The sequence below is a fragment of the Coregonus clupeaformis genome, chromosome 1, assembly GCF_020615455.1.
Source record: "Coregonus clupeaformis isolate EN_2021a chromosome 1, ASM2061545v1, whole genome shotgun sequence".
NCBI classification, from domain to species: Eukaryota; Metazoa; Chordata; class Actinopteri; order Salmoniformes; family Salmonidae; genus Coregonus; species Coregonus clupeaformis.
Window position 1 is genome coordinate 2110471 of NC_059192.1, and position 27213 is coordinate 2137683.

Below are 27213 nucleotides of genomic sequence, written 5' to 3' on the forward strand. Positions count from 1 at the left end.
GAGTGCCCGTACCTCGGCTGAGTGTGAGTTGCGGGACAAAGAGATGGTTTGTGTTATTGGTCGGGACGAATGTCTCCCGGCTCCTGTGCGCTCTTGGTTACGGGAAGCTACTCTAAGAGAGAGGGCAAACAGGTTCTGTGGGTATCCCTGTGTCTGCCTTGGTTAAGCACCGCTTGCCTCTCTCCCCAGAAGAGTCCGGGTCCCACCTCGGTGATCCGGTCCTACGTAGACTTTTGAGACCATGGCTAGTTAACAAGCGCTGCATAGCGTGCTAGCCAGGTTAGCTAACTAGCAGAGGCGGGCTAGCTACTACTAGCTATTTCTGCCTCCCCACAGTGGAGTTGCTTGGGTAGCTCTCTAGTTTAGTATACGTAGTGTTAAGTCACTTGGTTATTCTAAACGGACCGTCCTGTGATCAAAATGGCTGGCTAACCTAGCATAGACTAAAGACCCTCCTGGCTAACGCGTCGGCTAGCATGCATAACTTCCAGTGAATGAAGCTTAATAGTGTTCACCCAGCGCTATGGCAACCCCATTACTATTTTCAATTCCTGGAGTTGGAGGGAGTAGAGAAAGCGGGGCTTGCGTGCTCTTCCGATAAGGAAGTAGCCCCCGAGCAGCCGCGCCGCTCCATAAAAACATTACTGTGATGAGGTTTGTTACGGCAAATGGCGTACTACGTCAGCCGTTGCTGGAGCCCTCATGCAGGCTATACAGTATCACGGAAGCACAACGTGTGTTGGAAGCTTGTCCATGTTTAACCCCCTAGAGTCGATGTCCGCATCCCCGTGGAAATTATATTAGCATCAGTGGCGATTTTAGCATGTACATCTTGGTGGGGCAAACTAACAGCTTACTACACAACATACACTTAGTATTACTTTCTTAGCTACAGTATACATATCTCCCTGGCATATTACATAATTTATGCAGCAGCATAAAATACATTTTTGGACTCACCTTGTTGTGAAACTTTGTCATCAAAGTCTGGCATTCTCTGGATTTATGGTGCTTTCAAGACAACTGGGAACTCTAAGGATTAAAAAAAAATAATAATCATGACGACGTCCGTGATCTTCAGGTCGTAGCTCTAGAAAGAGGCCCGAGTTCCGGATTTACAATTCCGAGTTGGATGACCATTCAAAACGTATATTCCCAGTCAGAGCTAGTTTTTTTCTCGAGTTTCCAGTTGTCTTGAACTCACTGAAGTCGGATTTCGAAGTTCCGAGTTAACAGTTGTTTTTTAGCTCGGCACAAATCATACTTCATTGACAGCATGGCTAATGTTGAATGTTTATCATTTTAAACTTGGAAAAGAGACCCTTAATCCCAGACTTGGGACCACACAGCCACTCCACTGAATAGCAGTGGGATTGCTTTCAATGCTTGCAGTTAGCCACTGATTCCGTCCAAACCACTCATTGTGTAATGTTTATGTCCAATGGCCGATGAGCGCCGATAAGTTTTGTCTATAATTTCTCTTCATTATTTCTCTTCATATGACAAGGATTAAAAAGGATTTGCCAGTAGATTGTCAACTTGATTCATGATGACTGCTAGCTAAGGTTTTGAAAGTATGATGTTGACATGATCAGTCCAATCAAAGCTACTGTAGATATAACGTGATTTGCCATCATTTTATCTGTAGCCAATGACCTTGAGTCTTCTTGAATAGGCACAAGGTAACTTTATGGCAGCACCCAAGGTGCTTGAATTTTCGAACTCTACCCTTAGATTTTGCGATGACGTAATGTCCACATGAGTGACAGAACACGGAGCCAATCGCAGCGCAACTAGAGAACATTACCAACACCTACGCTCCGTATTTTCCACTGGCTGCCCCACCACCATAGAAAGCACTGAGCTACACTGAAACACCTGCATTTTGGAGCTGCCTTACTCAAGAAAGCAAAAAAGAGCCCATGTTTGTATGCGGCTTTATTAACTCTAATAATTATGTACTTTTTTTGTTCGTTTTTTTTGCAAAAAATGTGGGGCTCAAAACAGGTGCCCTGAAAAACCTGCCCTGAGGGACGGGTCGCCACTGATTAGCATAATACAAAATCCCAATAAAAATGTGTCAGTTTAAGCTAGAGTTTTCTAACACATTTTATTTTCTAACAGTGTGAATTGAGGTGTGTTCCGCCTCCTCATTAATTCACATGGAAGTATCCCATTTCACTGTTGCGGACAATTTATGTTTGAAGCTTTACTGAACAGTACTGATGTGACTTACTTTAATGTATGACTGTTATTTATCAAATCAACTAACTATGTTTAATTGTCACTCAATTAAATTAATCATGTAACAATTAACTCATTAGGAATTTGGGGCACCACGGAAGAAGTTGTTTAACGAGTTACCATCTCCCGAATTAAACTCTTAGAAAATATATGTTATATATCGATAACAGTCACTTATTAAATAATTACCCCTTATCAGTCTCATTCTGAACGTCGCATAATCCTTGAACCTGCAAGAACCCTAACCTTATTGATGAATCAGCAATACACAAATTGGCTTAATTATTTATTTACTAACTAACTAAATAATAACACAATACAAACACATACACACATACAGGTTATTGATTACTAACGTAATACAATGAAAACAGGTCCCTAGTGGACTGGACTAATAATAGCATTAATGCTTGGGTAGAAGGAGGGTCAGAGTGGAAGGGAGAGACAGAGATTCAAACTATCGTGGTTACTTTGGAAACTACGCTCACGGAAATACAAATGCTTAAAACCCCACTAACCGGATTAGAAATGCAACATGTATTTACGTGTAGTTGTCCTCGATAGTTGAGTTGATGATGTAGGACTCTGGTATGCCCACCAGAGATCACAATGTCCTTGGTAGAGTTTCTGGTCGTAGTGGTGGTTAGGATGGATACTTCAGTTGTACCCTGTAGTTCATAGAGTTGATCGGTTAGAGTAGATACTTCAGATGTACCAATGGTTGTCTGAGAGGGATTGTCCTTCCCAACTCATGTCTTTAGTGAATGTTCTGTAGACGACTATGCATGCCAGCTGCAGACTGAGATGATGATAAGGTGTAGTGCGTTGTCTTCTTCTTCACCTCGTGTAGAGGTTGAGAGTTTGAGTTTCACTATTTTGCCATATTCAGCTGGCGCTGCATGTCAGCTGGTCTGTAGAGTGTCAACCAGTTTAAGCCGTGGGGCTTCCTGGGGTAACCATTTTAAGCCGTGTAGCTTCAGCTTCACGCTTCCTTGTCTGGTAGAAATTCAACCATTTTCAACATCCGGCTTACACCGTAATCTGCTTGGTCTTCCTTTGGTAATGGAGTTGAAGTTTTAAACCATTTTGTAACATTTAGCTCACACTTCACGTCTGCTGGTCTGAGGTGAATTTCGTCACGAGGGGTTTTATACTTGAGTAGAAAAGGGGGCGTTTCATCATGTTTGTGCTCATCTGGGCATGGCCACTGACTGAGAACAAATCAATATGGAAACAATCATCTCATCTGGAATGCTAAAATCACATTGTTATCTTCACAAAAGTATTATTATACGTAATAATTCGTGTTATACAACAATTAGATGCAAACCACATAACTGGGAAGGGTACACCCCCAGAGATATAGTTATGTTGTTCCACCGTCTTTAATGACGTCACAACATAGTAACGAATTTGACATGTTTGTTCTTTAAGTCGCCACCGACCATTTTCCACATTCTTTTAAGTAAGAATATTGTTTCATTATCCACTTTTGGATGTTGGAGTCTTGGCGGGAAGACTTCCTTTGTCTCACATGGAAATTCCCTCTCCCAATACTGCATGGCCCAGAAATAATGTTTCTGCAAGGAATTTACGATCGGTCTTAAAACTGGCCCCCAGGAAAGGGGGTGTTCAAACCTTTGCCTAGCCGGCATCTTTGATCCTCAGCCCGTGAGGGCAAATCATGACAGTACGAACTTCTCTCTTCGATGAGAGCCCGAGCAGTGTGTCCCCAGATCAAGTATGCAGACATTTGCGCAGTATAGCCCAAACTTTTCCCTCCTGGCACATTTTCTGGCTGGCTCTCGCATTGCCTTCATTGTTGTTTTCCTTACAAATAATAACTTTGGACATGTGTGCGTTCCAATCAAAGTAAGCACCTTTATTTTCTGTATATCGTGTTGTCGTTTCTACTAGAGCACACCATATGTACAGTATGTATGGAGCATAATATATCTACTGTTTTATTCACGTTTTCAAGTACTGGTGACAAATCATGCATTCCGATTCTTGCATGGATTGTAATGGACACATGATGTGTGTAAAATACTTTTTTGAAGGTTGTACTCATTATGATGAGCTAATGCTAAGCTATTTGCGGCACCATGTTTGTTGACATTATACAATGCATTCTGGGTGTCATGTAAACGTCTGTCAGACCAAAGACGTTATGACAAAATGAGGTGAGGTATGGTCTTTCGAGCAAACTTCCAGAAGTGAATGATGGTAGACAACACACCCCCTTCAACGTGCATACTGCAAACAGACCAAACTCATCTTGTCTCCTCTTCTTATCTTTGGTTGACCCGAAAAAACAGTATTCAGACCCCTTGACGTTTTCCACATTTTGTTTTTTCCCCCTCATCAGTCTACACACAATACCCCATAATGACAAAGCAAAAACCGTTTTTTAGAAATTTGTGCAAATGTATATAAAATTACAAACAGATACCTTATTTACACAAGTATTCAGACCCTTTACTCAGTACTTTGTTAAAGAACCTTTGACAGCTAGTACAGTCTCGAGTCTTCTTGGTTATGACGCTACAAGCTTGGTACACCTGTATTTGGGGAGTTTCTCCCATTCTTCTGTGCAGATCCTCTCAAGCTCTGTCAGGTTTGATGGGGAGTATCGCTGCACTTGGATGGGGAGTGTCGCTGCACTTGAACAGAGATGTTCAAGTCCGGGCTCTGGCTGGGCCACTCAAGGACATTCAGAGACTTGTCCCGAAGCCACTCCTGCGTTGTCTTGTCTGTGTGCTTAGGGTCATTGTCCTGTTGAAAGGTGAGCCATCAACCCACTCTGAGGTCCTGAGCACTCTGGAGCAGGTTTTCATCAAGGATCTCATCTTTCCCTCGATCCTGACTAGTCTCCCAGTCCCTGCCGCTGAAAAACATCCCCACAGCATGTTGCTGTAGGGATGGTGCCAGGTGTCCTCCAGACGTGACGCTTGGCATTCAGGCCAAAGAGTTCAATCTTGGTTTCATCAGACCAGAGAATTTTGTTTCTCAACGTCCTTTAGGTGCCTTTTGGCAAACTCTAAGCGGGCTGTCATGTGCCTTTTACTGAGGAGTGGCTTCCGTCTGGCCACTCTTCCCCAGATCTGTGCCTCGACACAATCCTGTCTCGGAGCTCTACAGACAATTCCTTCGACCTCATGGCTTGGTTTTTGCTCTGACTTACACTGTCAACTGTGGGACCTTATATAGACAGATGCGTGCCTTTCCAAATCATGTCCAGTCAATTACATTTACCACAGGTGGACTCCAATCAAGTTGTAGAAACATCTCAAGGATGATCAATGGAAACACCTAAGCTCAATTTAGAGTCACATAGCAAAGGGTCTGAATACTTATGTAAATATTTTATGTATATATTATTTTTAAGACATTTGCAAAATTACAAAAAAACTGTTTTCGCTTTGTCATTATGGGGTATTGTGTGTAGAGTGAGGGGGGGGGGAATGATTTAATCAATTTTAGAATAAGGCTCTAACTTAACAAAATGTGGAAAAAGAGAAAGGGTCTGAATGCTTTCCGAATGCACTGTACATGATGGTGCGCGCAAAGTACCCATCGTCAGATTACTTTAGATTGGTGTTTTACCCAATTATTTAGATCAATGGTGAGCACACCTGTGATGTGATTAATTGTAAATAGTAATTTCTATTAGCTAATTCATATTATGGTTTCTCTCAGCCGAGAGTTAGCTAAATATGACTGCTTGTGTTAGGTCAATATTTCCTTAGTTAGCGCTAGGACTAATGTACCCTACTTTTTCCGGTTTGGATGATTGTGTTATGCTGTCACCACTTCTGTGAATGTCTGAAAATTGCATACAAAAATAAACTGGTCACATTCAGGACATACATTGACGGAAAAATGTATTTGATCCCCTGCTGATTTTGTACATTTGCCCACTGACAAAGAAATGATCAGTCTATAATTTTAATGGTAGTTTTATTTGAACAGTGAGAGACAGAATAACAACAACAAAATCCTGAAAAACGCATGTCAAAAATGTTATGAATTGATTTGCATTTTAATGAGGGAAATAAGTAGACCTACACAAGGCTGGAATGGGCTACAAGACCATTGCCAAGCAGCTTGGTGAGAAGGTGACAACAGTTGGTGCGATTATTCGCAAATGGAAGAAACACAAAAGAACTGTCAATCTCCCTCAGCCTGGGGCTCCATGCAAGATCTCACCTCGTGGAGTTGCAATGATCATGAGAATGGTGAGGAATCAGCCCAGAACTACACGGGAGGATCTTGTCAATGATCTCAAGGCAGCTGGGACAATAGTCACCAAGAAAACAATTGGTAACACACTACGCCGTGAAGGACTGAAATCCTGCAGCGCCCGCAAGGTCCCCCTGCTCAAGAAAGCACATATACAGGGCCATCTGAAGTTTGCCAATGAACATCTGAATGATTCAGAGGAGAACTGGGTGAAAGTGTTGTGGTCAGATGAGACCAAAATCAAGCTCTTTGGCATCAACTCAACTCGCCGTGTTTGGAGCAGGAGGAATGCTGCCTATGACCCCAAGAACACCATCCCCACCGTCAAACATGGAGGTGGAAACATTATGCTCTGGGGGTGTTTTTCTGCTAAGGGGACAGGACAACTTCACTGCATCAAAGGGACGATGGACCGCGCCATGTACTGTCAAATCTTGGGTGAGAACCTCCTTCCCTCAGCCAGGGCATTGAAAATGGGTCGTGGATGGGTATTCCAGCATGACAATGACCCAAAACACACGGCCAAGGCAACAAAGGAGTGGCTCAAGAAGAAGCACATTAAGGTCCTGGAGTGGCCTAGCCAGTCTCCAGACCTTAATCCCATAGAAAATCTGTGGAGGGAGCTGAAGGTTCGAGTTGCCAAACGTCAGCCTCGAAACCTTAATGACTTGGAGAAGATCTGCAAAGAGGAGTGAAACAAAATCCCTCCTGAGATGTGTGCAAACCTGGTGGCCAACAAAACAAACGTCTGACCTCTGTGATTGCCAACAAGGGTTTTGCCACCAAGTACTAAGTCATGTTTTGCAGAGGGGTCAAATACTTATTTCCCTCATTAAAATGCAAATCAATTCATAACATTTATAACATGCGTTTTTCTGGATTTTTTTGTTGTTATTCTGTCTCTCACTGTTCAAATAAACCTACCATTAAAATAGACTGATCATGTCTTTGTCAGTGGGCAAATGTACAAAATCAGCAGGGGATCAAATACTTTTTTCCCTCACTGTAACGTTGTAAGGACTGTGCTTGTGCAAATTGTTTCTGTGAAAGAAAACAGTGTTGCCAGCTCAAACGCTGACTGTTGCGTCAATCGAAACTGGACCTTCTAAATAAGCATTCTAATCACATCGGTTTGAGCGTATGCTGCAGGGACTACTGTAGAATGATCACACCCGTGTGTTGGTACACGTCAAAGGGTTAAGACTCTGATACTCAGAGAATGAGAGTGGAGAACTTTTGGCCATGTTGTGTTTGTAGATGGCTTTGTTAGAAATAATTCTATATTTCCCTTGACGGAGTGATCCTGAAGGTTAAATATTGCTCAACTTACCCCACTCTCCCCTCCTGGAGTTGGAAGTGGTCGCATAGTGTTTCATTTCACACACACACTCGTGGCTGAAAACTCAATGGGAGATATGAGCAGGAAATAAGAACCAGATGTGGGTGTAAATCGAGGGGGAACAGGGAACCCCTCTCACTGAGACATGAAGTCACCCCAGCTCCGCCCACTTTACCTCTACTTTACTGGTCCACAGTAGGCATCCACAACTCTGCATGGGGAACACTTTTAACCTTAACACTCCACAGCATACAACCCTATAAGCCTTGAGGCCCATAGTAACTGTGTACCCCACCACCAGTGGTTACAATAAGATCCAGATCCACAAAAACTGGTTCAGAACCTAACTCTAACCCAAGTTTACAACACCACAACCTGGTGAGATATGTTATAGCTACAGCCTTGGGCTAGATCTCCCTGCCAGCCTCAGTCTCTCTCTACATGGCTTACTATACAATGGAACTGTCTCCAAAGACATAGCTTTGGAATATGTTCCTTTCTCAATGCACTAAACGCAGTCAAACAGCAGTTATTTTCTGCAGGCGAGAAGAAAAGAGAGAGAAGGCAATAGCGATGTAGATTTTCACGAGGATTCCAGGGCCGCAGCGAAGCACACGATTTATGTCTCAGATTAATTGCTTTTCAAATAAATCACAGGAATGGGCCGGGGCCTTGCTCCTACCCAGAGGTGAGAGAGAGAATTAGGTGACAGTTTGTGTCGATTGAGTAAGTTGGTAATACAGTCCTCTGACAGGAAGCCTCTGCTTTTGTGTGTGTGTTGCAACGAGTTCTTTGTTTTGTGTTGCCACAAGTTAATGTTGGTGTGTTTGCTAATTCTGTAAGGTTTAATGTGTGTAAATAAGTGTGTTGGCGCATGTTTATGTATATGTGTGTAATTAAGGAGCTGTGTGTGTGTGTTAAGTGGAAAGTGTTTTGGACAGTCTCCCCTGTATCTTTCTATCCACTTTCCATTTCTCTCCAGAATTCAGTCAAACCTGCACTGTGGTTAAATTACATTGGTCGTGCCATTTTAAACATTTTTTTCAATCCGTGTTCCTTCACTGCCTGTTTGATTGAATCTACCTCTTAGTTGCTTTTTACCCCCCATCTTTCTGTCCTTCTCCTGCCTTTCCTCCTCTGTCAGCTAACCTCTCCCTTCTGTATCACCCCACTCTTTCTTTCCATCTCTCTTTCCCCGTCAGGGGAAGGGCCCAGTCATGCCGGCACTGTGAGCTCTCCTATCACTTCCATCAGCTCAGCTCATGTCTCGTTGGCGTTAAATACCGTCCTTGCACTCATCTGCATCTAATTCTCACTCCTTCCCTCTTTCCATTTTTATCTTTCCCTTTCTCCATCTCTCCTCTCTCCCTCCCTCTCTCCTCACACTCCTGACATCAGCCAGCGCTGCTCGAGTGCTGTGAAGTTTGTCCACGTCTCCTCTGCGCTCTCTCCTTCTTTTTCTTTCACCCTTTCTCTCTTGCGCTCTAACACACTAACACACGCTCACTCTTTCTCCATCTCTTCCTCTCTTTTCTTTGTTTCTCTGTGGTGAAGTTAATGAGCCTTCCAGACGCCGTCAGTCGTCAGCATCACCTCCATATCTGTCTGAAGGAGTGAGCGTGGCAGGCTAGGAAGGGAGGAGGGGAATGAGGGATGGAGATAGATGGATGGAATCATGTGGGAAGCAAGCAGCCTTGTGCATTCTGAAAGGGGAGCAACTGAGGGTAGAACAAACTAATAGGGCTTTTTAGTTGTTGGTTTCTCAGCGTTTCTCTCACTATCAGTGGTGAGTGGGCGGTAGCTCTGAAAACTGGCGTTTTACCGGACGCGACCTCTATCCATAACGGGGTAGATCTTTTCACCCCTTCTCTCTGCTCCGCCATTGACCAGGGTCATGTTCATTAGTAACAGAGAACGTTTTGCAACAGATAACATTTCCAGTTACTCCCTCCCTGTTTCAGTCAGTTTTCTTCCGTTTGGTACAGAATGAACACGACCCAGTTAGCCCGTTATCACCTGGCTTCCCGTCCAGCACTATTACTTCTGGTGCTCTGATTATAACCTGCTGAGCTAGCAGCATTTCTAGACACATTGATTTATAGGAAGAGATACATTTTCTCTCAATTTTCTCTCCATGATGTGCAATTATGCTCTTTGCTCTTCTTTCCCAAGGCTCCTCCAACACACTGTTATTGGTATCAGTGTGGATATGGACAGCTGTTGGTTAGATAAATAAGAGACAGATAAGGAGAGTGGACAACAGAAAACATGACGATGGCTGTATCCCAAAGGGCACCCTATTCCTGTTATTGTCCACAGCTTTTTGGGGGGATGCATCCCTAGCCTAACCACTGGCCAGGTAGATTGACTGTAGAAGTAATTGTGAAACTGAGGTAAGGGAGAGCCTTAATGCCAACCTGGGAACGATGTAGTGAGGAGATCAAGGACAATGAGGATGAAGAGAGAGAGTGATTGAGAAAGAGAGTGAAGGAGGCGAGAGGAAGGGAGAGAGGGAAAGAAAGAAGGACAAAGACAGGGAGAGTGTTAGAAAACAGAGAGTGAGGAAAGCGAAGAGTGAGGGAGTGGGGAAAGAGAGAGTGAGGAAAGAGAAGAGTGCGACGGATGAACTTAGCCTTAAGATGCTTTTGGGAAACCGGGCCCAGTCCAATAAGGAAAGGGAACAGACACACAGATAGTGGCCAGACACTCCTCGCCCTCTCCCCTCCTCCATCCCTCCTTCTACTCTTTCTCTATTCTCTTTCCTCTCACTTCCAGACCACCAAACGCTGTGTCCTTTCATATTTTGGGTTCTGTTCCTCCTCTCCTGCTCCCGTCTTCCTTTTTGGAAGAGTGCTGAGTTCTCTGACTGGGCCCTGACCAATGTCAGAGTTGCACAGAATTTTCACAACGTTCAGCAGACCTAAAATTTGCTCAGTGCCAAAATAAATAAGAGGTAACATTGGCCCTGACCCTCCTCTGTCTCTCATTGTGGTTATATAGGCCCTCTCTCTACATCTTTAAAAGTTTATACCATCACCACGCATATCTTTAAAGGCACAGAGATGTTATTCTGGGCTAACGTTTGGACCGGGACATAGAAATAGGCCTAAATAATCTAGTATGGGGTCTGTCCCAAATAGCACCCTATTCCCTATATAGTTCACTACTTTTCACCAGAACCCTTATGGGCCTTGGTCAAAAGTAGTGAACTATGGTGGGAATAGGGTGCCGTTTGGGACACAAACATGGACGTTTTTAATGCCCCGCATAAATTCTGTTTCTTGTCATGGTATAGGAGAGTACGGAGTGAGAGAGAGAGGCCTGTCCTTACAAGTTGGTTCACTTCACTCTCTCTGCTTAAGAAGTATTCTGGTGGTACAAAGCGTAACTGTGGCCTAGTCACTCCATCTACACCCCTCTCCATTCCTCCCTCTTTGTGTCCCTTCACTCATCCGTGCCCACGGCTGTTCACAAGAGCAGGAAAATGCATTGTGTGTCTACTGCAACTCCACTACCACTCTATTAATCTGTTGTCACCGGGCTCAAGTCAACTCACGAAAACATCACCTGCAGCTGGCCCTGGTGACCCTGTTTGTCCCCATTGTGTGTGTGTGTGTCATGTCCAGGGTCGTATTCATTTGGCACCAAATGGAAGAAAACAGACTGAAACAGGGAGCTTGTTTTCATTTTCCATTGCAAAACGTTTTGCTACGATGTGCCCTTATGAATATGACCCTGGTCCTGTCCATGGCCTTACCATGTCCCCTAACCCGGACAAAGGGTACTGTATAGACAAGCACCTGCCAGGGCAGGAACCCAATGGCCCCACCCTTCTCCTTCTCAGATTTATTATTTTATTTTTTTGCGAGCCATGAGAAGACAAGTCCGTTCTCATGGCATTCTGCTTGTGAAAACAGGCAGCATAGTTTCCATACAGGCCCACTGACAGACAAGTCACGGTCAGTGGTGGTATAGCAAAATAGGTTTTACTATTGTGAGAGAGAGCCCCTTGTCCTCACCCACAGGTTGTGACCTCAAGTGTGTGTGAGGAGGGGGGGTATGTTTGTGTGTGTGAATGTGTGTGTGTGTGTGTGTGTGAACGTGTGTGTGTGAGCATGTTTGGGAACGTGTGTGTGTGCGTGCGTGTTTGAGATGGTGCAGAAGCCGTCTTGGAGGCGCCAGCTTGTTTATTGCATAATCTTTTGTTTGTGTGTTTATCAGTGTCCGTGTATTTGAGCATGCGTGTGTGTTTATTCATGTGTGTTTGTGAGCGTCTGAGCGTGTGTGTTTATGTAAGAGCGTATGTGATTAACACACCGTGTGTGTGTGTTAATCACTGCTAACGTGTGTGTGTGTGTGAGACGATGCAGCAGGCCTGTTGGAGGCGCCTGCTTGTTTACAGTGTAATCTGTGTTTGTTTGGAGCCATGTGATCGACTCCAGGCCTCTGAGAAAAGGCCAAGTATCTGCTGCGTTCTCCTCTTTTCCCTCTTTCTTTCTCTTCAGCCTTTTCCTCTACATCGGACTTTCCCCATGATCTCTGTCTAGCTCAGTTTAAAAAAGTATGTCTAAGTATTACTCAAAATATTGTGTCAACCTCATCAAGATGTTCAGACCTCTTGGAGTAGCGTATTAAGTAAGGTGTTGGGTTGATGTTTGCTGCACCCGGGTTCCAGTCCTGGTCGGGACCAACCCCTAATACGCCACAATATTATGTTGGTTAGGATCTCTTGGCGTAACGGCTAAGGTTGAATCTCTTGGCTTAACGGCTAAGATTGACATTGGCTGGACCAGGGTTTGAGTCCCAGTTGAGACCAACACCTGAATTCGCTGCAGTGTTATGTATGGTAAAATAACAACCCCTCTATCTCTCTCTCCAGGGGCAGTACCAGCCTTCAGACCTCCTGTGCCCAGAGACTTATGTCTTTGTGCCCATAGAGCGCTGCATCCCCAGCCTGGAGCAGACCCTCTACGCCCGCTTCAACCAGGAACCCGACGCAGGTACTGAACACAGCACCCTACTGTACACTAAGAGCACTACCCTACAGCAATCAGCACACTGACCTATCAGTCATTCATGGGGTCGGCAATAGCCTTAAGATTAGAGAAGTGGGCCAGTAATCGGAGGGTTGTTGCTTCGAATCCCCGGGGGAAATATGGCTGGAGTGAGCCGGCAACCGGAGGGTTGCTTTCATCAGAATCTCAGGTGCCATCTACTGCCGTTGTGCCCGTGAGCAAGGCACTTAACCGCCACAACTGGTTGGGGTTGGGAATATCATAAGACAAAAAAAAAGCAAATTTCAATTCACATTGGACAATAATGTTGTATTCTATTCCACTGAAAACTGACATCCCACTTATCCAGTCATCCCCTTAGACCAGGGGTTCCCAAACTTTTTCACTCAGGCCCCCCTTCCAACATCCCGCGCCCCCGCGTACATGCTCGCACCACGTCTATTTCTATGGGCACAAGCACTGTTCATGGCACAAACTGTTAACAATTTTTGCAGGTATAAAGCTTGTTTCCTACAATTCTATACATTTTGTCATGGGGTGCAGTTGTTTGTTTTAAAGCGAATTTTCTTGCAATTCTATACATTTTGCCAGATCTAATGTGTATTCATGTGATATTTGAGTGACTTAAACATTACTACAATATCTATGGGCAAAAAAACTGCCGACCCCGGGGGGCACGCCACACAGTTTGGGAACCACTGCCTTAGACCATTGCATGGGTCTAGAGTTCTGTGCAGGACTGATTTCTTCATCCCGCCTGCACATGCAGCTTTTCATACCGCACACGCCCGCTCACGCTGGCTTTGTCCGACTACCACCCTCTCCCACAAGAACTGGTCCAAAACTGGTCCAGAACCCAACCACAGTCCCACAATATTATTTTAGGCTTATGTCACGCAGCTCGCTTGCCAGCCATGGCCCCAGCAATTTTGCGCCCTAAAGGCAATATCAAAATGTTCACAAATAACCTTTTCACTTGGCCCATTATATTAGGCTATCGGTATTACTTGGCTATATCAGCCAATAGGATAGACATACAGTTGAAGTCGGAAGTTTACATACACCTTAGCCAAATACATTTAAACTCAGTTTTTCACAATTCCTGACATTTAATCCTAGTAAAACTTCCCTGTCTTAGGTCAGTTATGATCACCACTTTATTTTAAGAATGTGAAATGTCAGAATAATAGTAGAGAGAATGATTTATTTCAGCTTTTATTTCTTTCATCACATTCCCAGTGGGGTCAGAAGTATACATACACTCAATTAGTATTTGGTAGCATTGCCTTTAAATTGTTTAACTTGGGTCAAACGTTTCGGGTAGCTTTCCACAAGCTTCCCACAATAAGTTGGGTGAATTTTGGCCCATGCCTTCTGACAGAGCTGGTGTAACTGAGTCAGGTTTGTAGGCCTCCTTGCTTGCACATGCTTTTTCAGTTCTGCCCACAAATGTTCTATAGGATTGAGGTCAGGGCTTTGTGATGGCCACTCCAATACCTTGTCCTTAAGCCATTTTGCCACAACTTTGGAAGGATGCTTGGGGTCATTATCCATTTGGAAGACCCATTTGCGACCAAGCTTTAACTTCCTGACTGATGTCTTGAGATGTTGCTTCAATATATCCACATAATTTTCCTTCCTCATGATGCCATCTATTTTGTGAAGTGCACCAGGCCCTCCTGCAGCAAAGCACCCCCACAGCATGATGCTGCCACCCCCATGCTTCACGGTTGGGATGGTGTTCTTCGGCTTGCAAGCAACCCCCTTTTTCCTCCAAACATAACGATGGTCATTATGGCCAAAAAGTTCTATTTTTGTTTCATCAGACCAGAGGACATTTCTCCAAAAAGTAAGATCTTTGTCCCCATGTGCAGATGCAAACCGTAGTCTGGCTTTTTTATGGCGGTTTTGGAGCAGTGGCTTCTTCCTTGCTGAGCGGCCTTTCAGGTTATGTCGATATAGGACTCGTTTTACTGTGGATATAGATACTTTTGTACCTGTTTCCTCCAGCATCTTCACAAGGTCCTTTGCTGTTGTTCTGGGATTGATTTGCACTTTTCACACCAAAGTACGTTCATCTCTAGGAGACAGAACGCGTCTCCTTCCTGAGCGGTATGACGGCTGCGTGGTCCCATGGTGTTTATACTTGCATACTATTGTTTGTACAGATGAACGTGGTACCTTCAGGTGTTTGGAAATTGCTTCCAAGGATGAACCAGACCTGTGGAGGTCTAAAAAAATATTTCTAAGGTCTTGGCTGATTTCTTTTGATTTTCCCATGATGTCAAGCAAAGAGGCACAGAGTTTGAAGGTAGGCCTTGAAATACATCCACAGGTACACCTCCAATTGACAAAAATTATGTCAATTAGCCTATCAGAAGCTTCTAAAGCCATGACATCAATTTCAAGGCACAGTCAACTTGGCGTATGTAAACTTCTGACCCACTGGAATTGTGATACAGTGAATTATAAGTGAAATAATGTGTCTGTAAACAATTGTTGGAAAAATGACTTGTAATGCACAAAGTAGATGTCCTAACCGACTTGCCAAAACCTTAGTTTGTTAACAAGACATTTGTGGAGTGGTTGAAAAACGAGTTTTAATGACTCCAACCTAAGTGTATGTAAACTTCCGACTTCAACTGTAGTTTGAAGAGAGCAGAGTTGGAGAGAGAGCGGACAGTTGCACTTTCTCTTGAGCTACGTTTTACATATAGCCTATCTTTTAGGAGCGAGATGATTTTCAGACGGAGATATGGGTGATCAATATTTATTTCCAGGCAGTATAGTAAACTGTAGTCTAATCATATTTAGGAAGTTAATTTCCGTGGAACGATAACTGCCCTGTGCTTCTCCACCCATGCATATAGACTACTCAATTTAATTGAGACCACATGCACGCGCACCTGATCTCGCATGCCCAAGAGGAGAGGTAGGCCAAAGGCTACTGAAATTGAAGGAGCAAAAATTACGACAGCGGACACTTGCACTTTCTCTCTACGTTTTGCATATAGGATATAGCCTACCTTTTAGGAGCGGGACCATTTGCAGGCCAAACATATAGGCGCACTTGATCTCGCATTTACAACTAGGAGAGGTAGGTTACTGAACTAGAAGCAGCGAATGCTGAGTGTGTGAATCATGGAAGAAAGAGGTGCTTTTAATACAATAGGTAGTACACTAACACATACAAAGCAGAAAGATTTTGTTTACAAATAATCCCAAAGTTGTCTGTCTGACTGCCTGCTCCCGCCTGCAGCATGAAAAATGCAGACCATGCCGCAATGAACTCTGTCGGGACCCGCAGGTCACACGGGTATCCCGTGGTAATGCAGCCTTCTACATTGGTCCTACTTTTTTTGTTATATTTACAAGCTGTTTTGGATGCGTGTGTGCTCGGATGAACCGTGTGTGAACTGAAGTGATCCGAGTCTGATCGTGCAGTATGTTGAAACCTCTGGGTTGGCTCCAGACACAGAGCGGTCCCTGACCCAAGGTCAGTTTGTGTGCTGGCTCAACTGGCTCCACTGTGGTCAGAGAGCTGACACTGTCATTATGGAGGACTCAGGGTTGCGTCCCAAATGGCACCCTGACCTGGGGCCCTGGTAAGAAGTATTGCACTATGTAGGGAAAAGGGTGCCATTTGGGACGCAGCCTAAGTGTTATTATTACCAGAATAATGATATCAGTGATAAAAGCTGGGCCGACCAGCAGACGCCACAGCTAGAAGGGGGCGGTTGGAGAGGGAGAGAGAGGGTTCACTGCAGGTAACTGCCAAGTGGGGTACTTAAAAATACTCACTCACTCACACACACACTCCCCTCTCTCTCCCTCTCCTATCTATTTCCTGCTCAACAGACTGTGCAGTTCTCTGCTCTCCTCTGAGTTGTTAGAGTTCTGTATCAGCACACACACCTACCCCCACTGCAGTGTCTATAGTAATCCAAAGCCATTTAGCTCTTTCATGATGAGCCTGGCTACGTCTAGGCGAATCTCACCTCTACTCACTGATCTGGCTAAGGAAACAAAAATATACAGTGGGGAGAACAAGTATTTGATACACTGCCGATTTTGCAGGTTTTCCTACTTACAGAGCATGTAGAGGTCTGTAATTTTTATCATAGGTACACTTCAACTGTGAGAGACGGAATCTAAAACAAAAATCCAGAAAATCACATTGTATGATTTTTAAGTAATTAATTTGTATTTTATTGCATGACATAAGTATTTGATCACCTACCAACCAGTAAAAATTCCGGCTCTCACAGACCTGTTAGTTTTTCTTTAAGAAGCCCTCCTGTTCTCCACTCATTACCTGTATTAACTGCACCTGTTTGAACACGTTACCTGTATAAAAGACACCTGTCCACACACTCAATCAAACAGACTACAACCTCTCCACAATGGCCAAGACCAGAGAGCTGTGTAAGGACATCATGGATAAAATTGTAGACCTGCCTAAGGCTGGGATGGGCAACAGGACAATAGGCAAGCAGCTTGGTGAGAAGGCAACAACTGTTGGTGCAATTATTAGAAAATGGAAGAAGTTCAAGATGACGGTCAATCACCCTTGGTCTGGGGCTCCATGCAAGAACTCACCTCGTGGGGCATCAATGATCATGAGGAAGGTGAGGGATCAGCCCAGAACTACACGGCAGGACCTGGTCAATGACCTGAAGAGAGCTGGGACCACAGTCTCAAAGAAAACCATTAGTAACACACTACGCCGTCATGGATTAAAATCCTGCAGCTCACGCAAGGTCCCCCTGCTCAAGCCAGCGCATGTCCAGGCCCGTCTGAAGTTTGCCAATGACCATCTGGATGATCCAGAGGAGGAATGGGAGAAGGTCATGTGGTCTGATGAGACAAAAATATAGCTTTTTGGTCTAAACTCCACTCGCCGTGTTTGGAGGAAGAAGAAGGATGAGTACAACCCCAAGAACACCATCCCAACCGTGAAGCATGGAGGTGGAAACATAATTCTTTGGGGATGCTTTTCTGCAAAGGGGACAGGACGACTGCACCGTATTGAGGGGAGGATGGATGGGGCCATGTATCGCGAGATCTTGGCCAGCAACCTCCTTCCCTCAGTAAGAGCATTGAAGATGGGTCGTGGCTGGGTCTCCCAGCATGACAACGACCCGAAACACACAGCCAGGGCAACTAAGGAGTGTCTCCGTAAAAAGCATCTAAAGGTCCTGGAGTGGCCTAGCCAGTCTCCAGACCTGAACCCAATAGAAAGGGAGCTGAAAGTCCGTGTTGCCCAGCGACAGCCCCGAAACCTGAAGGATCTGGAGAAAGTCTGTATGGAGGAGTGGGCCAAAATCCCTGCTGCAGTGTGTGCAAACCTGGTCAAGACCTACAGGAAACAAAGGTTTCTGTACCAAATATTAAGTTCTGCTTTTCTGATGTATCAAATACCTATGTCATGCAATAAAATGCAAATGAATTACTTAAAAATCATACAATGTGATTTTCTGGATTTTTGGAAATTACAGACCTCTACATGCTTTGTAAGTAGGAAAACCTGCAAAATCGGCAGTGTATCAAATAATTGTTCTCCCCACTGTAGGTGAGATGTTAATCTGTACAGCTAGCAGATCTTTGAGTCTTTGTCTCCAGTGTGTATGTTAGCCTGCAAGCAGAGAGAGAGAGAATCGCTGTTAACCTGTTCAACTCTGACGCCCTTTGGTGGTATTTTCGAAGCCACATATATTGTGAACTACCTTCATTAGATACTTTTGGTCATGTAGTGTATGTGGACACCTGCTCGTCGAACATCTCATTCCAAGGTCATGGGCATTAATATGTAGTTGGTCGCCCCTTTGCTGCTTTAACAGCCCCCACTCTTCTGGGAAGGCTTTCCATTAGATGTTGGAACATTGCTGCGGGGACTTGCTTCCATTCAGCCACAAGAGCATTAGTGAGGTTGGGCACTGATGTTGGGCGATTAGGCATGGCTCGCAGTCTGCGTTCCAATTCAACCCAAAGATGTTCGATGGAGTTGACGACAGGGCTCTGTGTAGGACAGTCAAGTTCTTCCACACCGATCTCAACAAACCATTTTTGTATGGAACTCACTTTGTGCATGGAGGCATTGTCATGCTGAAACAGGAAAGGGCATTCCCCAAACTGTTGCCACAAAGTTGGTCTAGAATGTCATTGTATTCTGCAGCGTTAATATTTCCCTTCATTGGAACTAAGGGGCCTAGCCCGAACCATGAAAAACAGATCCAGACCATTATTCCTCTTCCACCAAACTTTACAGTTGGCACTATGCATTGGAGCAGGTAGCGTTCTCCTGGCATCTGCCAAACCCAGATTCATCTATCGGACTGCCAGATGGTGAATCGCGTTTCCACTGCTCCAGAGTCCAATTTTGGCAAACTTTACAGCACTCCAGCCGATGCTTGGCATTGCGCATCGTGATCTTAGGCTTGTTTGCTCCCGACGAACAGTTCTTGTGCTGAAGTTTGGAAATCAGTAGTGAGTAAATAAATAAACATATCATTAAAATTATACACTGATCATTTCTTTGTCAGTGGGCAAATGTAGAAAATCAGCAGGGGATCAAATACTTTATACACATACACAGGCCCGTCTGAAGTTTGCCAATGAACATCTGAATGATTCAGAGGAGAACTGGATGAAAGTGTTGTGGTCAGATGAGACCAAAATCGAGCTCTTTGGCATCAACTCAACTCGCCGTGTTTGGAGGAGGAGGAATTCTGCCTATGACCCCAAGAACACCATCCCCACCGTCAAACATGGAGGTGGAAACATTATGCTTTGGGGGTGTTTTTCTGCTAAGGGGACAGGAAAACTTCACCGCATCAAAGGGATGATGGACAGGGCCATGTACCGTCAAATCTTGGGTGAGAACCTCTTTCCCTCAGCCAGGGCATTGAAAATGGGTCGTGGATGGGTATTCCAGCATGACAATGACCCAAAACACACGGCCAAGGCAACAAAGGAGTGGCTCAAGAAGAAGCACATTAAGGTCCTGGAGTGGCCTAGCCAGTCTCCAGACCTTAATCCCATAGAAAATCTGTGGAGGGAGCTGAAGGTTCGAGTTGCCAAACGTCAGCCTCAACCTTAATGACTTGGAGAAGATCTGCAAAGAGGAGTGGGACAAAATCCCTCCTGAGATGTGTGCAAACCTGGTGGCCACCTACAAGAAACGTCTGACCTCTGTGATTGCCAACAAGGGTTTTGCCACCAAGTACTAAGTCATGTTTTGCAGAGGGGTCAAATACTTATTTCCCTCATTAAAATGCAAATCAATTTATAACATTTTTGCCATGCGTTTTTCTGGATTTTGTTGTTGTTATTCTGTCTCTCACTGTTCAAATAAACCTACCATTAAAATGATAGACTGATCATGTCTTTGTCAGTGGGCAAATGTACAAAATCAGCAGGGGATCAAACACTTTTTTCCCTCACTGTAATCAAAGTGACACTGAACTTTATGGTGTGTGTAGGTTTCCATCCAATTAGCGACAGATTTTAATGAGAATATAATAAAATCTGCATAAAAACAATATGCACATTTCAGGGTTTCCATTAGGAAAATTTGGCGCTTGACAATGTGACCGGGAATATTTTAATTTATCAGACATTGAGAAATTTACCGGACATCCATATGCATTCAGATCCGACTTGGATCAATAAATGAGGGATTTTGGGCAAATTAGCCACATTTACTTTCCTTAAAAACCTCCTATAACAAATTACAAAAACATTATTCCTTGTGTTTCGATGTGTAGCATATGCTAAACTTTATATCAAATTGTTTTATTGGTTTTTAGGCTACTTTCCTGAAACAACAATTGTTCACCTCATGGTTCAGCTTTCGGAGATTTGAGCACTAAATGCATCAGGGCATTGCATGCATAGACCTATAGGCTTGTGTCCACTGTATGATATATACAGTGCCTTCGGAAAGTATTCAGACCCCTTGACTTTTTACACGTTTTGTTAAGTTACAGCCTTATTCTAAAATGGATTAAATTGGACGCTCCCCATCCAACCTGACAGAGCTTGAAAGATCTGCAGAGAAGAATGGGAGTAACTCCCCAAATACAGGTGTTTCAAGCTTTTAGCGTCATACCCAAGAAGAGTCAAGGCTGTAATCGCTGCCAAATGTGCTTCAACAAAGTACTGAATAAAGGGTCTTAATACTTACGTAAATAAGGTTAATATTTCTAAAAGCCTGTTTTCGCTTTGTCATAACGGGGTAATGTGTGTAGATTGATGAGGATATTTTTTTATTTAATCTCATTTAGAATAAGGCTGTAACGTAACAAAATGTGGAAAAAGTAAAGGGGTCTGAATACTTTCCGAATGCAAAATGCAACAATTTTTTTTCCTGAGTTACAGTTCATATAAGGAAATCAGTCAATTGAAATTCATTCCTTAGGCCCTAATCTATGGATTTCACATGACTGGGAATACAGATATGCATCTGATGGTCACAGATACCTTAAAAAAAAAAAAAGTAGGGGTGTGGATCAGAATACCAGTCAGTATCTGGTGTGACCACCATCTCCTTCACGTAGAGTTGATCAGGCTGCAGATTGTGGCCTGTGGAATGTTGTCCCACTCCTCTTCAATGGCTGTGGGAAGTTGCAGGATATTGGCAGAAACTGGAACAAGCTGTCGTACACGTTGATCCAGAGCATCCCCAACATGCTCAATGGGTGACATGTCTAGTGAGTATGCAGGCCATGGAAGAACTGGGACATTTTCAGCTTCCAGGAATTGTGTACAAATCCTTGCGACATGGGGCCTTGCATTATCATGCTAAAACATGAGGGGATGGCGGCGGATGAATGGCACGACAATGGGCCTCAGGATCTCTTCACGGTATCTCTGTGCATTCAAATTGGCATCGATAAAATGCAATTGTGTTCATTGTCCATGGTTGTGCCTGCCCATACCATAAACCCAATGCCACCATGGGGCACTGTTCACAACATTGACATCAGGAAACTGCTCGCCCACACAACGCCATACAATGTCTGCCATCTGCCCGGTACGGTTGAAACCGGGATTCATCCGTGAAGAGCACACTTCTCCAGTGTGCCAGTGGCCGTTGAAGGTGAACATTTGCCCACTGAAGTCGGTTACGATGCCGAACTGCAGTCAGGTCAAGACTCTGGCGAGGACGACGAGCATGCAGCTGAGCTTCCCTTAGACTGTTTCCGAACAGTTTGTGCAGAAGTTCTTCGGTTGTGCAAACCCACAGTTTCATCAGCTGTCCGGGTGGCTGGTCTCAGACGATCCCGCAGGTGAAGAAGCCGGATGTGGAGGTCCTGGGCTGGCGTGGTCTGCAGTTGTGGCCGGTTGGACGTACTGCCTAATTCTCTAAAACGACTTTGGAGGCGGCTTACTGTAGACAAATGAACATTCAGTTCTCTGGCAACAGCTCTGGTGGACATTCATGCAGTCAGCATGCCAATTGCGCGCTCCCTCAAAACTTGAGACATCTGTGGCGTTGTGTGACAAAACTGCACATTTTAGAATGGACTTTTATTGTCCCCAGCACAAGGTGCACCTGTGTAAAAATCATGCTGTTTAATCAGTTTCTTGACATGCCACACCTGTCAGGTGGATGGATTATCTTGGCAAAGGAGAAATGCTCACTAACAGGGATGTAAACAAATGTATGCACAAAATTTGAGATAAATAAGCTTTTTCTGCATGGAAAATGTCTGGAATTTCGTATTTCAGCTCATGAAACATGGGACCAATACTTTACATGTTGCGTTTACATTTTTGTTCATTGTACAGTATATTGCTGCAATCACAGCATTACAGTTGGATCTTCATTTGGCCAAAGAAAATCGCTCAACAGAATGAAACAAAACACTTGCGCGAACTGGTTTAAACCTTCACAAATGTTTTGAACAGGCTATATTGCAGCAATTACCAACAAAAGCAAGTGCTTACCATACACAACAAATTACTAAACTAAATACCGAGCACACAATTAAAAAGACATCAAATTTTATTTAGCCAATGGAAATGTCTCAACAGAATTGAACAAAACAGGTTTTGCATATTTAAAGAACTGGTTTTGGTTAATAAATAGGCTTACAATAATAACAATGATAAAAATGATTATAAATACATTTATGTTCCAAAATGTCATCCTACCGGAATAGGGAGTTGCACAGTAGCCTGCATTCTTCTCATCTTAGTCCACTACAATATTAAAACGTATAGTAAATTCCCCTTGTAGGCTTTTCACTATAGGCATAATCTTTTTCCTCTAACTTTTGTTTTATTTCAATGAAAAAGGCCTCGATCTTTGCAATCAACAGTAGCCTAGACCAAGGTTTGTCTGTTGCGCTCTCTCTCCTCAGCAGCAGGCGCATGTGCGCACCAGGCGTGGTTCTGAAGTGCGAATTCGGGTGTAGGCTATGATAGACAGCCTCTCCTGGACAATTTGGTCTGCTACAATTTTATTTATCGGCTTTTCAGTTTTTTATCGGCCAAATCCTGGCAATTACAGTTGAAGTTGGAAGTTTACATAAACTTAGGTTGGAGTCATTAAAACTCGTTTTTCAACCACTCCACACATTTCTTGTTAACGAACTATAGTTTTGGCATGTCGGTTAGGACATCTACTTTGTGCATGACACAAGTCATTTTTCCAACAATTGTTTACAGACAGATTATTTCACTTATAATTGACTGTATCACAATTCCAGTGGGTCAGAAGTTTACATACGCCAAGTTGACTGTGCCTTTTAAACAGCTTGGAAAATTCCAGAAAATGATGTCATGGCTTTAGAAGCTTCTGATAGGCTAATTGACATCATTTGAGTCAATTGGAGGTGTACCTGTGGATGTATTTCAAGACCTTTTTTTATTTTTTATTTTATTTATTTCACATTTATTTAACCAGGTAAGCCAGGTGAGAACGAGTTCTCATTTACAACGGCGACCTGGCCAAGATAAAGCAAAGCAGTGCGATTAAAAACAACACAGAGTTACATATGGGATAAACAAAACGTACAGTCAAAAACACAATAGAAAATCTATATACAGTGTGTGCAAATGTAGTAAGTTATGGAGGTAAGGAAATAAATAGGCCATAGTGCAAAATAATTACAATTTAGTATTAACACTGGAGTGATAGATGTGCAGAAGATGATGTGCAAATAGATACTGGGGTGCAAATGAGCAAAATAAATGACATCGCCGAAGTCAAGGATCGGTAGGATAGTCAGTTTTACGAAGGCATGTTTGGCAGCATGAGTGAAGGAGGCTTTGTTGCGAAATAAGAAGCTGATTCTAGATTTAACTTTGGATTGGAGATGCTAAATGTGAATCTGGAAGGAGAGTTTACGGTCTAACCAGACACCTAGGTATTTGTAGTTGTCCACATATTCTAAGTCAGACCCGACGAAAGTAGTGATTCTAGTCAGGCGGGCGGGTGCAAGCAGCGTTCGATTGAAGAGCATGCATTTAGCTTTACTAGCGTTTAAGAGCAATTGGAGGCTACGGAAGGAGTGTTGTATGGCATTGAAGCTCGTTTGGAGGTTTGTTCACAGTGTCCAATGAAGGGCCAGATGTATACAAAATGGTGTTGTCTGCGTAGAGGTGGATCTGAGAGTCACCAGCAGCAAGAGCGACATCATTGATATACACAGAGAAAAGAGTCGGCCCAAGAATTGAACCCTGTGGCACCACCATCACACTCAGTGCTTCTTTGCTTGACATCATGGGAAAATCAAAAGAAACCAGCCAAGACCCCAGGAAAAAAAATTGTAGACCTCCACAAGTCTGGTTCATCCTTGGGAGCAATTTCCAAATGCCTGAAGGTACCACGTTCATCTGTGCAAACAATAGTATGCAAGTACAAACACCATGGGACCAACCAGCCGTCATGCCGCTCAGGAAAGAGACGCGTTCTGTCTCCTAGAGATGAACGTACTTTAGTGCGAAAAGTGCAAATCAATTCCAGAACAACAGCAAAGGACCTTGCCAAGATGCTGGAGGAAACCGGTACAAAGGTATCTATGTCCACAGTAAAACAAGTCCTATATCAACATAACTTGAAAGGCCGCTCAGCAAGGAAGAAGCCACTGCTCCAAAACCGCCATAAAAATAGTCAGACTATGGTTTGCAACTGCACATGGGGACAAAGATCGTACTTTTTGGAGAAATGTCCTCTGGTCTGATGAAACAAAAATTTGGCCATAATGACCATCGTTATGTTTGGAGGAAAAAGGGGGTTGCTTGCAAGCCGAAGAACACTATCCCAACCGTGAAGCACGGGGGTGGCAGCATCATGCTGTGGGGGTGCTTTGGTGCAGGAGGGCCTGGGCACTTCACAAAATAGATGGCATCATGAGGAAGGAAAATGATGTTGATATATTGAAGCAACATCTCAAGACATCAGTCAGGAAGTTAAAGCTTGGTTGCAAATGGGTCTTCCAAATGGACAATGACCCCAAGCATACTTCCAAAGTTGTGGCAAAATGGCTTAAGGACAACAAAGTCAAGGTGTTGGAGTGGCCATCATAAAGCCCTGACCTCAATCCTTTTAGAAAATGTGTAGGCAAAACTGAAAAAGCGTGTGCGAGCAAGGAGGCCTAAAAACCTGACTCAGTTACACCAGCTCTGTCAGGAGGAATGGGCCAAAATTCACCCAACTTATTGTGGGAAGCTTGTGGAAGGCTACCCAAAATGTTTGACCCAAGTTAAACAATTTAAAGGCAATGCTACCAAATACAAATTGGGTGTATGTAAACTTCTGACCCCACTGGGAATGTGATGAAAGAAATAAAAGCTGAAATAAATCATTCTCTCTACTATTATTCTGACATTTCACATTCTTAAAATAATGTGGTGATCCTAACTGACCTAAAACCGGGAATTATTACTAGGATTAAATGTCAGGAATTGTGAAAAACTGAGTTTAAATGTATTTGGCTAAGATGTATGTAAACTTCCGACTTCAACTGTACCAGCTAAGGGAAACCCTGGAGTGTTTCACATTTTAGTCATTTAGCAGACGCTCTCATCCAGAGTGACTTAAAGTTAGTGAGTGCATACATTTTTCATACTGAGTTGTGTTTCCATCAAATGTACTTATTGCAGATAAAAGTCTGTGCATAAATATGTAGTGTGCATAAAAATACCTTTTGAAGTTAAATGTATCTAATTTTCAACTCTAGGCGTACTGATGGTTTTGTCATAGAAAATGTTGTGTAAGTATAGCGAATGTGCCCGCTCTGGTATTGGCACGTGCATTCTAGCCAGCAACTTGCAGATACAGTGCAGGTATAGACAAGATTATTATGGAAATAAGTGCGAGATTATTTTTATTTATCAAATGGCAGCCAAGCATCAATGCGGTCCTCTGTAGCTCAATTGGTAGAGCATGGCGCTTGTAACGCCAGGGTAGTGGGTTCGATCCCCGGGACCACCCATACGTAAAAATGTATGCACACATGACTGTAAGTCGCTTTGGATAAAAGTGTCTGCTAAATGGCATATTATTATTATTATTATTATTATTATTATTATTATTATTATTATTATTATATTATTATCATGTCACCAGATTAAGACCATCAATATTTATTGAAAGGAGCATCAACCTTATCACTGTGCACTTTCACCACCCTGTGAAGTTAATCTTAATTTATTTAATCTGTAGCCTAATAAACTGCATGCTTTCCCATGATGTGGGGTAATTTTTTATCAGACATGTAGGCTACTTTACTCGCATAAAAATGTTGGATGGAAACCTGGTTAATGTCAATCCATTTTGAGGATGCTGGAATTATATTTTGGATGAACGTGCGCATGTCTACAGGAGACTTTGTAAGTAGCCTAATCAGATTAAAACATTGACTAGTTGTGTTTATGCCACATATAAAAGGTAATACATAAACAAAGTGAAATGATAAATATTTAGGCTATGTTGAAGCGTTAGGTTCTAGATGCGCGAAGAATATCAATCAATCAATCAAATGTATTTATAAAGCCCTTTTTACATCAGCAGATGTCACAAAGTGCTATACAGAAACCCAGCCTAACACCCCAAACAGCAAGCAATGCAGATGTAGAAGCACGGTGGCTAGGAAAAACTCACTAGAAAGGCAGGAGCCTAGGAAGAAACCTAGAGAGGAACCAGGCTCTGAGGGGTGGCCAGTCCTCTTCTGGCTGTGCCGGGTGGAGATTAAAAGAGTACATGGCCATTAAGGCCAGATTGTTCTTCAAGATGTTCAAGCGTTCAAAGATGACCAGCAGGGTCAAAATAATAATCAGTGGTTGTAGAGGGTGCAACAGGTCAGTACCTCCAGGAGTAAATGTTAGTTGGCTTTTCATAGCTGAGCATTCAGAGGTCAAGAC

At 43.5% G+C, this 27213-nt stretch overlaps 1 protein-coding gene across 1 annotated transcript in view; it reads left to right on the forward strand.

The window, feature by feature from the left end:
• Window positions 1-27213, forward strand: part of LOC121568044 (arginyl-tRNA--protein transferase 1) — a 177054-nt gene that overhangs the window by 133323 nt on the left and 16518 nt on the right. The window contains exon 11 of the mRNA XM_041878610.2: window positions 12705-12825. Within this exon, the coding sequence (XP_041734544.2) occupies window positions 12705-12825 (121 nt within the window). The remainder of the gene's footprint in view (window positions 1-12704; window positions 12826-27213) is intronic.